We start from the raw sequence: 12,183 nt of genomic DNA, 5'->3' as shown, positions 1-12,183 counted from the left end.
TGTCACTTTCGTTAATCAAATGTCAAAAGATTTAACGACGCCTATCCTGAGCGATGGCAGCTCAGAACCTCATAGAAACTGGGCCCAGTTCAAGGAAGGTGATGATGATGGAGAATGTCCAGCTCACTACATACATTTTCCAATTAGCTTGGTCCTTGCTTTGTGAATCACTGTCTTAATGAACGCCCAAACTGGGCGGCTCCGGACGTGATCCAGGCAGGTGGAGGAAAGCCCCGATTCAACAAAGTGAAAAGAATAAATGATTTTATGCGGATGTGGATGGATTTTTTAGCCCACCACGGCAGAGGGAAAAAAAATGCACAGTGCGCTGTGATAAAGTGAAGTGTGAACTGTGCTAATGGTACTGGGAAAAAAATGTGCTAAACCCTGGGGCGGATGGGTCAATTACTTTTATATAATCATGGGTCACAGAAGGCCATGTTAGGAATGGATTTATTTGCAGAATCGAAATGAAAGCTTTCTCTCTCGTAATGAACATGTTTTTGGAGGTAATCAGTGTACTAGGTAACCTGTATCTCCTGCTGTTCTCAGGCTGTTAGGAAACAGGTGTTTTTTATTTGTTTGTGTGGTTTTTCTTAATAGACTTTATTGTTTAGAACAGTCCTGGGTGCACAGCAAACTCAAATAGAAAGTACAGAGAGTTCCCACATGGCCCCCGCCCCCCCAAAACACAGGCATAGCCTCTCTGCTATCCATGTCCCCCGGCTGTGCATTTGTTACAGTGAATGAAGCTATACCGACCGTCATTATCACCCAAAGCCCATTGTTTATATCAGGGTTCACTCGGTGTATTTTCTGCAGGTCTGGACAGATGTATAGTGACATGCCACCCCCCATTTCAGTGTCATGGACTATTACTGCCCTACAAATCTTCTGTTGGGGTTGTCTTTTTTAAATTTAATACATGTATTTCAGAAAATGTTAAACATGTACAAAGGAAGAGAGAATAGTATAATGATACCCGCCCACGTACCCATTACCTGCTTTCAGAAATTACCAGCTGTGGCCAATCTCAAAGGGCCATTTTGCAAAAGGCTATGGGAACATAGCTATAAGCAGACCAGTATTACATTTGAGGAAAAGGGAATTTTTAAACATTTTTTACTGATTTATTTGAGACAGACAGACAAAGAGAGAGAGAAAGTGCATGTGCATAGAGGGAGCAGCAGAGGGAGAGGGAGAAGTAGGCTCCCCTGTTGAGCAGACAGCCCAGATGCGGAGCTTGATCCACGCACCCTGGGATCATGACCTGAGCTGAAGGCAGACGCTTCACCGACTGAGCCACCCAGGCACCCCAGGAAAAAGAAAACCTACAGGAAATTTCTTCTCAGTAATTTGTCAGTGAGTTGGTTGAATTATTGTGGGGTGATCATGTGTTAAGCACTAACTGTCCTAGGCACTTTGCAAATGACCTACTTGCTACTCCAAGTATGGTTATGGGGATCAGCTGGGAGTTTACTGGCCATGAAGACCCTCCCGCTCCACCCCTAACCTACTAGGTCAGAGTCAGCAGTTCAACAAGATCCCCACGTGATCTGTATGTGCATTTAAAGTTAAGAAATACTGACTGCCTGACCCAAGGCACACACTTAAAATAGCCTCGTAACCATCCTGCAACACAACAACACTTCGAGGCAGATACTATCTTGCCCAATTTATGGATGAGATAACTGAGACTGAGAGATATTATTTGGGGTTCCCAAGATCTCACAGCAAATACATTTCAATGTGCCTGGCTTTACAGTTGATGATTTTACCACTTAGACCATGCAGCCTCCCCACTAGGGACTTCACTGTTAGGGCAAATCGGTAAAAAACAAAACAAAACAAGGAGACAGTATGTGTTTGCACAACACACACCAACCAGCCATCTTGGCAACAACAAGAGCAAGAGAAAACCAAACCATCTGCTATTTCAAAAGCGATCGCTTACTCCCCCAAAAGACCTTTTCACTTTTCCATCCATTATTATGGCATCATGTAGATGGCTCAATATTTCAGGAAAAAAAAAGCCCAAACCTGGAGCAGTTATCAAAGTTCCTCCCTCTTGACAGTTACCTTTGACCCAAATATGAACCAAACTGCAATCACAGGCTGTCCCAGAATGAAGGGAAGTTTAAAAAAAAATTCTGCCTGACTGGTGTGACCTCGCAGGGCCGGAAAGGGTAGACAGTTGACAGACTGCGTTTTTACTTTCCAACCCGCTGGGTGGTCTGAGTCTTTAGCTCCGCCCAAGATCGTGGCTTGCCCGGACGGATGGGGGACCTCTCAGCGGCTGGGCGCTGCTGGGCAAGGCCACAGACCCTTTGGTTGGCTGCGCAGCTTTCTCAAAGGACTGTTACAGGAAAAGGTAGAAAAAGCATCATTCCTGGATCATACCCCCAGCTTGGCAGGGACTCATCAGATCTCGGGAGCTTCTCCCTGGTAATCCCGGGAGGAGATCAGGCCATTTCCTCCTCTGTCCGCTGTCCTTAGGACTCTGGGGACCTGCACTAATGGATCAGCATGGCTACTTGGTTTTGCAATGAGTGGATTCGATGATTAATTAGCTGGTAGTGGGACCTGATGAAGTTCTCAGCTCAAAACCCCAGGGATCCAGTTCAGGGCAATCTGTCCTCACACACACACACACACACACACACACAGGCCAGGTGAAAAGGCATGCAACACGGCCTGCTGATGGACGCCACAGGGGTGATTCTGATTGACTTTGCACTTTACAACCCAGTGACCTGGGCACAGCTTACTGTTGTGCAACAGTCAATCCTACTGGAAAGTGGTAAGCGCACCGGCTTAACGAAGTGAGCTGTCTTTATGCATGAGATCGAATTCCTAGTACTCGGATCACTTTATCCCACACTCCTTTTTATTTATTTATTTTTTTTTTTACAATTTCATAAGATTTTATGGCCAACCTCACCCTCACGCTAAAAAATATAATGAATAGAAAGAATTGAGTCCAAATAGGCCAAAAAACCTGGCCTGTTAAAATAGATAAGACTAAGAGTTTTTTAAAAATATTTAATTAATTTATTTGACAGACAGAGATTACAAGTAGGCATAGAGGCAGGCAGAGAGAGGGGGAAGCAGGCTCACCGTCCAGCAGAGAGCCCGATGCGGGGCTCAATCCCAGGACGCTGGGATAATGACCTAAGCCGAAGGCAAAGGCTTTAACCCACTGAGCCACCCAGATGCCCCAAGACTAAGAGTTATTTTAAGAATGTTTTTCTTGTTTTAAGATTTTATTTGTCAGAGACAGCAAGCACAAGCAGGAGGAGCGGCAGACAGAAAGAGGGAGAAGCAGGCTCCCAGGGAGCCTGATGCCAGACTCGATCCCAGGACCCCGAGATTGTGACCTGAGCTGAAGGCAGACCCTCAACCATCTGAGACACTCAGGCACCCCTTAAGAATGTTTTTCTATTTCAAGATTGCTTTGGCTATTTGGGGTCTTTTGTGGTTCCATAAAAAATTTAGGATTGTTTGTTCTAGCTTTGTGGGAAATATTGGCATTTCGATAGGGACTGCATTATATCTGTAGGAGGCTTTGGGTGATAGAGACATTTTAACAATATTTGTTCTTCCAGTCCATGAGCATGGAATGTCTTTCCACTTCTTTGTGTCGTCTTCAATTTCTTTCCTCGGTGTTTTATAATTTTCAGGGCATAGTTCTCTCACCTCTTTGGTTAAGCTTATCCCTGGGTATTTTATTATTTTTGGTGCAATTGTAAATGGGATTGTTTTTGGTGCAATTGTAAATGGGATTGTTTTTCTTTCTGTTGTTCACTATTAGTGTATAGAAATGCAACAGATTTCTGTACATTGGTTTTGTATCCTGTGACTTTACTGAATTCGTTTATCAGTTCTAGTACTTGTTTGGTGAACTCTCTAGGGTTTTCTGGATATAATGTGTCATCTGCAAATAGTGAAAGCTTTACTTCTTCCTTACCAATTTGGATGCCTTTTATTTCTTTTTGTTGCTTGATTGCTGTGACTAGGACTTCTAGTACTATGCTGAATAAAAGTGGTGAGAGTGGACATCCTTGTCTTGCTCCTGAACATAGGGGAAAAGCTCCCACAGAAGATCCCCAAAAGCCAAAACAATCTTGAAAAGGAAAAAAATCTGGAGGTATCAAAATTCCAGACTTCAAGTTATATTACAAAGCTGTAGTAATCGAAACAGTATGGTACTGGCACAAAAAGCAGACACATAGTTCAATGGAGTAGAATAGAAAACCCAGAAATAAGCCCATAATTATATGGTCAATTAATCTTCAAGAAGGGAGGAGAGAATATGCAGTGGGGAAAAGAGAGTCTCTTCAACAAATGGTGTTGGGAAAACTGGACAGCTACATGCAAAAGAATGAAATCGAACTCCTGTCTTACACCATACTCAAAACCAACTCAAAGTAGATTAAGGACCTGAATGTGACACACAAAACCAGAAAAATCCTAGACGAGAGCAAGAGCAGTCATTTCTCTGACATTGGTTGTAGCAACATCCTTCTAGATAGGTCTCCCGAGGTAAGGGAAACCAAAACAAAAATAAAATATTGGGACTACTTCAAAATAAAAAGCTTTTGTACAAGGAAGGAAACAATCCACAAAACTACAAGACAACCTACTGAATGGGAGAAGATATTTGCAAATGACATCTCTGATAAAGGGTTAGTATTCAGAATATCTAAAGAACTTATACAACTTAACATCCCCAAGAAAGAATCCAATTAAGAAATGGGCAGAAGACATGAACAGATATTTCTCTGAAGAAGACATCCCAATGGCCAACAGACACATGAAAAGATCCTCAACATCACTGATCATCAGGGAAATGCAAGTCATAGCTACAAAGAGATCACACAGGTCAGATTGGCTAAAATCAAAAACACAAGAAACAAGTGTTGGTGAGGATGTGGAGAAAAAGGAACCCCTGGGGTGCCTGGGTGGCTCAGTCATTAAGCATCTGCCTTCAGCTCAAATCATGATCCCCAGGGTCCTGGAATCGAGTCCTGCATCCGCATCTGGTTCCTGGCTCTGTGGGAAGCCTGCTTCTCCTTCTCCCATTCCCCCTGCTTGTGTTCCCTCTCTCGCTGTCTCTCTCTCTCAAATAAACAAACAAAATCTTTTTTAAGAAAAGAAAAAAAAAAAAGGAACGCTCGTGCACTGTTGGTGGGAATGCAAACTTGGTGCAGCCACTCTGGAAAACAGTATGGAGGTTCCTCACAAAATTAAAAATAGAACTACCCTATAATATAGTAGTTGTACTTCTGGATATTTCCCCCCCCCCCCAAAATACAAAAACACTCATTCAAGGGGATCTGTGCACCCTTGTGTTTATGGCAGCATTATTTACAATAGCTACATTATGGAAGCGCCCCAAATGCCCATCGAGAGACAAATGGATAACAAAGAGGGGGTAGATATATACAATGGAATATTACTGAGCCATAAAAAGAATGAAAGCTTGCCACTTGTAACCACATGGGTGGAGCTAGAGAGTGTAATGCTATGTGAGATAAGTCAGAGAAAGACAAATACCATGGGATTTCACTCATATGTGGACTTTAGACAACAAATGAGCAAAAAGAAAGAAAGAAAGAAAACAAATGAGCAAAGGGGAAAAGAGAGAGAGACAAAGCAAGAAACAGACTCTTAACTACGGAGAACAAACTGATGGTTACCAGTGGGGCAGTGGGTGGGGGGCTGGGCGGACTAGGTGATGGGGACTAAAGCGTGTGCTTACCATGATGTGCACGGAGTCATGTATTGACTTATTGAGTCACTATACTGCATGCCTGAAACTCACACAACGCTGTATGTTAACTCTACTGGAATGAAAATAAAACTTCATAAAAAATAAAAGTAACCATTTGAGTTACAAAAAAGCATGATTTTCTAAACATTGAAGAACATTTTATTTTTTATGTCTTTAAAGATTTTATTTATTTATTAGAGAGAGACAGTTGAGAGAGGGTATACAAGCAGGAGGAGTGGGAGAGGGGGAAGCAGGCTCCCCACTGAGCAGGGAGCCTGACGTGGGGCCTGATCCCAGCACCCTGAGATCATGATCCCAGCTGAAAGCAGATGCTTAACCCACTGAGCCACCCGGGAGCCCTAAAACAATAAATTTTTTATTTATTTTTTATTTTTTTTAATATTTTATTTATTTATTTGACAGAGAGAGATCACAAGTAGGCAGAGAGGCAGGCAGAGAGAGAGAGAGAGGAGAAAGCAGGCTCCCCGCCGAGCAGAGAGCCCGATGCGGGACTCAATCCCAGGACCCTGGGACCATGACCTGAGCCGAAGGCAGCGGCTTAACCCACTGAGCCACCCAGGCGCCCAACAATAAATTTTTTAAAGATTTTATTTATTTATTTGACAGACAGAGATCACAAGCAGGCAGAGGCAGGCAGAGAGAGAGGAGGAGGCAGGCTCCCCGCCAGGCAGAGACCCTGATGTGGGGCGAGATCCCAGATCCCTGGGATCATGACCTGAGCTGAAGGCAGAGGCTTTAACTCACTGAGCCACCCAGGCGTCCCTAAAGCAATATTTTAAATACTGTATTTGAATGATTTGATCACTACATTTTCCTTCTGAAACTTGTACGAAGATGCTGCTACCATGTTTATCTCAACGACCTCCTTTGTCAGGTTAGGAGGGCAGTTGTTAGTTATCCCTCTATCGCAGAAGAGGAAACTGAGGCCAGGAGGGTTGAAGTTATTTGCCTCCCAGTGAGCAAGGGGAAGAGCCCCACGCAGCCTCCCAACCATAAAGTGGCCCCGTGGTCTATCCAGCTACCGCAGGTTAAAGAAATAGCCCAAGAGGAGCCACAGAAATTACCCCCTAGGAAACCAAAGCAGCTCAGCACTTGTCCAGATTCCTAAAGCAGCTGGCTGGACATATGTTTTCACTTTGGACATTACCAAGCACACTCATAGGTTCTTTAGAGAAGGGGAAATCACTGGGCCGTAAGCAGCTGTATTCACCAGTCATACTGTGGGCCGCCAGCCTTCAGGCTGAAAGCTGCCACAATGGGGCCCCAGAGCCATGGCCCTTGGGGTGGGGCACACAGCTTGCTGTCCTCTCGCCTTCTCTCCCTCGCTGCTCATCCTCTCCTTTCCTAAGGTGAAGTGCAGAGTGTTCTGGAAGGCAGGAGTCCCCACTCAGAAAGTGGGGAGCGAGGGTACTGTTGGCCATACTTGAAGGAGGAGGAGGAGGTATGCATTGGCTCGCAGTGTTTCCTGGGCCCCAAATCAGGTGCCCTCCCCACCTCTACCTTTTGAAGTCATCTCTTCTAAAGGGCACATCCTAAGGGGTCTCAATCTGGATTTGCGCAAGTGCAGCTCTGGCGGTGGGGGATGGGGTGGGGCGGGGAAGGAGCACAAGGTGCTCTTTGTGAAGAGCAAGTTCAGTTTGTGCAAAGTGGAAAGATTGCAAAACAGTCCTGGGAGAGGGGAAGGGGGCGGGAGATCCAAATTAGTCCTAGCCCACTGAACCCCCATGACTTGACTTTTGCTAGCCCCTCCTGGGCTTAGCATGAATTTCTGACGCACCCAGGCTATGGAGCGTCCCTCAAAGCTCTCACCCACCATGAGTGAGTCCTGGGGAGTTACCCCCCCAACCCCTCCATGACTAGTAGATGTGATGGAGATAACACAGTCACAGTCCCATGGGAAATAAATTCCACACATGCGCCCACTTACATTTGAAAGGCTCCAACTGCCGGAGGCCAGACTGTTTAACCTATCTGTAAGGTAGGGATTTTTGGAATTTTCTGTGAGCCTTCCAGGCCTCCTGCATCTCATCCCTCTCGCTGGGTAAAATAATGGAAAAAGGAGATGCTCATTTGGGATAGAATAGTGTGTGGGAAAATCAGCTCATGAGCGCGGCTTTTGTGATATTTAATCTAAGGGTAAGAGTTTTGATAATTATACGTTTGTAGGAGGAAACGATGTCCTTGCTCTAAATGTATGACATACCTCAGGATCCTGGAGAAGGTTCTGGTTTCCACGTTGTAGTGGCTGGATGGACACTTGGAAGGACTACAGAGGGAATTTGGGCACAGGGTGAGAAACTGGGCTGGAGAAGTTACTCCTTTGAGCCCGTGATTCTATGAAAGCTGGAGGTGCCAATTCATTTTGATAAGGGAACTGTTTTTTTTTTTTTTCCTAAATATTTTATTTATTTATTTGTTAGAGCGAGCACAGGCAGACAGAGTGGCAGGCAGAGGCAGAGGGAGAAGCAGGCTCCCCGCTGAGCAAGGAGCCCGATGTGGGACTGGATCCCAGGACACCAGGATCATGACCTGAGCCAAAGGCAGCCGCCCAACCAACTGAGCCACCCAGGCATCCCAGGAACCGTAGTTTTTAAAGTACAGGATTATAGAGATTGGAGAACAAATTAACAGTTGCCAGAGGTTAGGGATGGCGGTGGGGGTGGGGGGCAGAGTGGGCTTGACTACAGTGGGATACACCAGGGAGATCTTTGCAGTGACAGAATAGTTTTTTTTTTTTTTTTACCTTGATTGTGGTGGTGGTCACACAAATCTATATATGTAATTAAAAATATGACTGTACACACACATTGTACCTATGTCCGTTTTCTGGGCTTTCTATGGTACTATAATTACTTGTGATGTAATCAGTGTGGGAGATTAGGTTCAGGGCAACTTCCTGTGAATCTATCCTTTTTTTCCCCTGTGAATCTATCCTTATTTCAAAGTAAAAAGTCTAAAAAATCCAGGCACAGTTCTGCATTTCTTTTATTTTTTAATTTTTAATTTATTTTTAGTTTTTAAAAGATTTTATTTATTTATTTTACAGAGAGAGAGAGAGAGAGAGAGAGAGAGAGAGAGACAGCGAGAACAGGAATACAAGCAGGGGGAGTGGGAGAGGGAAAGCAGCCTTCCCACCAAGCAGGGAGCCCGATGTGGGGCTCGATCCCATGACCCGGGGATCATGACCTGAGCCGAAGGCAGATGCTTAACGACTGAGCCACCCAGGTGCCCCTAAAATTTTTTAAAAAATTTATTTGTCAGAGAGAGAGAACAAGTAGGGAGAGCAGCAGGCAGAAGGAGAAGCAGGCTCCCCATGAGCAGGGAGCCCAATGTGGGGCTCCATCCCAGGACCCCAGGATTGTGACCTGAGCTGAAGGCAGACGCTTAACCGCTTAACCCACTGAGCCACCCAGGCGTCCCTCAGACATTTCTTTAAAGTGACCACAAAGCTTTTAATTTATCCCATTTTTCAGAGAACCCTCCCCACATGTCCCCGCCCCGAAACACCGTAACTGTTGAGAATTAGAACTATAGACTTAAGGAGAAACTTTTCCTTTTCATCACTGGCGGGAAACAATGTCAGAGAATGAAGGTACCCTCTTTTTTATTTTACAGATCTGATGTGTCAGATGGAGGCTCTTTGGTTGGCGAAGCCTTGAGCAGACTGGGAAGATTCTATATCTGACTAGGCCCATTCTTCTCCCTGCCGTGGGAAAAAAAAAAAAAAAAAAAAGCAGAAACACATTAAATTCCTTTCATGCCTTCTACGTGAACAGAAACATAAGGGTAGGAAAGGAGGGAGAGGGCAGGGCAGCTGGGGGTCTTGTGGTTCTCGAATGAGAGGTTCTTCCCAGCTCAAAGGGAGCTGTGCTTCTGGGCTGAGAAACTGCCCCATGAGGTCAGGCACCGGGGAAGAGAAATAGCTCAGCCAGCCTCAGAGAGGGGCAGTATGAGTCGACGGGGGAAACGTGACCCAGCTTCTCCTCCCCACCTTCCCAAGCACACCAGAGGAGGAGATGGACCAAGCCCGGGCCCTTCAGTGGGAAAAAGGTGGTTGTAATGGGCAGGTTCTACAGGAATGTGGCGTGGGAGCGCCTGCCTCATGCTCTCAGCTTCCCGACACACGCTGGCTCCCAGAGGCCCCATCTTGGCCTTCTTAGATTCCATGCATCTCCCCGAAACTTTGCCCAAGCAACCAAATGCTTGACTGTCTGCTGTCTCATCTTATTCTCTTAACGTTGGGTCCTGGGCCTGCTGGGTTCAAACGCTAGTTCTACCACTTACTAGCTATGTGATCTTGGGCAAGCTGTCTTAATCTCTCGGCTCTTCGGTTTGCTCATCTGTTGCATAGGGGGAATACACGCCTTACACGGTTTGTCCAGGGTCTGGCACCTACTAGGTGCTTAGCAAGGGTCAACTTCTCTTTGTTCACTGTTTCCCATGGGGATGCCACATCGTTCACCAGACTGGAGGCTCCTGGAGAGAGCTTCCTTCTCTTCCCCGCCCCCCCCGCCCCCCACCCAGCATATGGTTGGGCGCACAGCACACTGTCAATGAGTCCTTATTGGCTAGGCTGAATGGACCTTTCCTGGCTACCTCAGTGATGCTGATGGAGATCCAGAAATGGGTATAAGGGAATTATCAGTATTCTGTTTCAAAGATATGAAGGTAATATCCTGAATTCTTTACTTCCTTGATACATTGTTACAGTATAACAGTCTATGTGCTAAGGCCTGCCTTAAGTGCGAATGTAATTTTATAATTTATATTTTAAAATATAAAAAAATTTACGATTTTCAGACAATTACATAGCTCAAGTAAAATTAAAGCCAATGCCTAAGTATCTTGACAAAATGGCATCTTGATTGGTTTATCAGGAGTGGAGCAGGAAAAGAAATCAACTAGACTGACATACTCATTACCACAGAATTCAGAAGGTTCTTAAAGATAGCAAAAGAGGGCGCCTGGGTGGCTCAGTGGGTTAAGCCGCTGCCTTCAGCTCAGGTCATGATCTCAGGGTCCTGGGATCGAGTCCCGCATCGGGCTCTCTGCTCGGCAGGGAGCCTGCTTTCTCCTCTCTCTCTCTCTGACTGCCTCTCTGCCTACTTGTAATCTCTCTCTGTCAAATAAATAAATAAAATCTTTAAAAAAAAAAAAGATAGCAAAAGAATCTGAAATTGACACAGTCACTTCTTTTTTATTTATTTTTTAAATTTAATCTAATTTCTTTTCAGTGTAACAGAATTCATTGTTGATGCACCTAAACTCCATTGTCTCAGGACAACACCTCGGTCTGCAGTTACTTGTGAGGGACCATGGAAAGAGGAATGGATCCAAACATGAACACCAGGGGCACCATCTCAGATTAAGTCATTCATTCACTCCTGCAGGCAACAAAATTTACGGAGCGCCTGCCATGGGGCTAGGCTCTATGCTTCACAGACACGATCCTGCCCTGTGTGAAATTTACTGTCAGTCACTTCATTTCTCGGGTCTCATGTTCCCCATCTATCAAATAGTAACAAATCCATTTCTATTGCAATTATAAGAATTCTAGAAAGAAGTGCAGGGGCCAGAGCCTTGCAGACTGTTATTGTTCTCTGCTGCTGTCCTCTATGTAATGGCCACGAGAATAGCTTGCAATCATTTGAAAATTATGTCCAAACTGAGTATGTTCTGCCTATCTCATTTTCCTTCCTTACATGTTGCCAAGCCAACCAAGCCCAGAGTGAGCAGGAGGGACAGAGAGATCTACGATACTGGGCTGAAGCATTATAGTGAATAGCACTCCACTTCCTGTTCTCTAATGGGTCGGATTTCACACATGGTTCTTGTGATGGGTTCAGGTCCCCTCACCACTCATCCCCCGCCCCCCCCCCAAGATATGTTGAAGCCCTAACCCTAGGTACCTGTGAGTGTGACCTTATGGAAACAGGGTCTTTGCAGATGTAGTCATTAGGGTGGGCCCCCACTCCAATATGACTGATGTCCTTAGAAGAGAGGAATTTGAACAGACGCAGACACAGAGAGAATGTCATGTGAAGACACACACAGACACAGAGGGAAGATGGCTAGAGAAAGATGGAGGCAGAGATTACATACAGCCGTGCAGCAACCAGCCAGGAAAGCCCGGGGGCTACCAGAAGCTGGAAGAGGCAAGGAAGGATCCCGCCCTAGAGGCTTCCGAGGGAGCATGCCCCTGCCACACCTTGATTTCAAACTCTAGCTTCTGGAACTGAGAGAACGAATTCCTAATGTGTTAAGTCACCCCATTTGTGGTCATTTGTTACGGAAGCCCTAGGGAACAAACACAGTCCCCAAACAGAAACAGCTCCACGGTGGACTTCCCTCGGCCCTCCAATCTAGTCATGGTGACTCTCCTTTTCTGT

At 45.4% G+C, this 12,183-nt stretch overlaps 1 protein-coding gene across 6 annotated transcripts in view; it reads right to left on the bottom strand.

Annotated features, from left to right (window-relative positions):
* Positions 1–8,763: 8,763 nt before the first annotated feature.
* Positions 8,764–12,183, bottom strand: part of LOC131821571 (P2R1A-PPP2R2A-interacting phosphatase regulator 1-like) — a 71,107-nt gene continuing 67,687 nt past the window's right edge. For 3 of the 6 annotated variants that reach the window (XR_009349946.1, XM_059157770.1, XM_059157771.1), the window contains one exon: positions 8,764–9,497. Coding sequence is in view for 4 of the 6 variants with exons in the window: in XM_059157771.1 (XP_059013754.1) it covers positions 9,480–9,497 (18 nt within the window). In the remaining 2 variants the exon portion in view is untranslated. The remainder of the gene's footprint in view (positions 9,498–12,183) is intronic. The other 3 variants (XM_059157767.1, XM_059157769.1, XM_059157768.1) reach the window with 2 other exon arrangements.

The sequence above is a fragment of the Mustela lutreola genome, chromosome X, assembly GCF_030435805.1.
Source record: "Mustela lutreola isolate mMusLut2 chromosome X, mMusLut2.pri, whole genome shotgun sequence".
Lineage (NCBI taxonomy): Eukaryota > Metazoa > Chordata > Mammalia > Carnivora > Mustelidae > Mustela > Mustela lutreola.
This window is presented reverse-complemented; position numbering and strand designations above follow the sequence as displayed.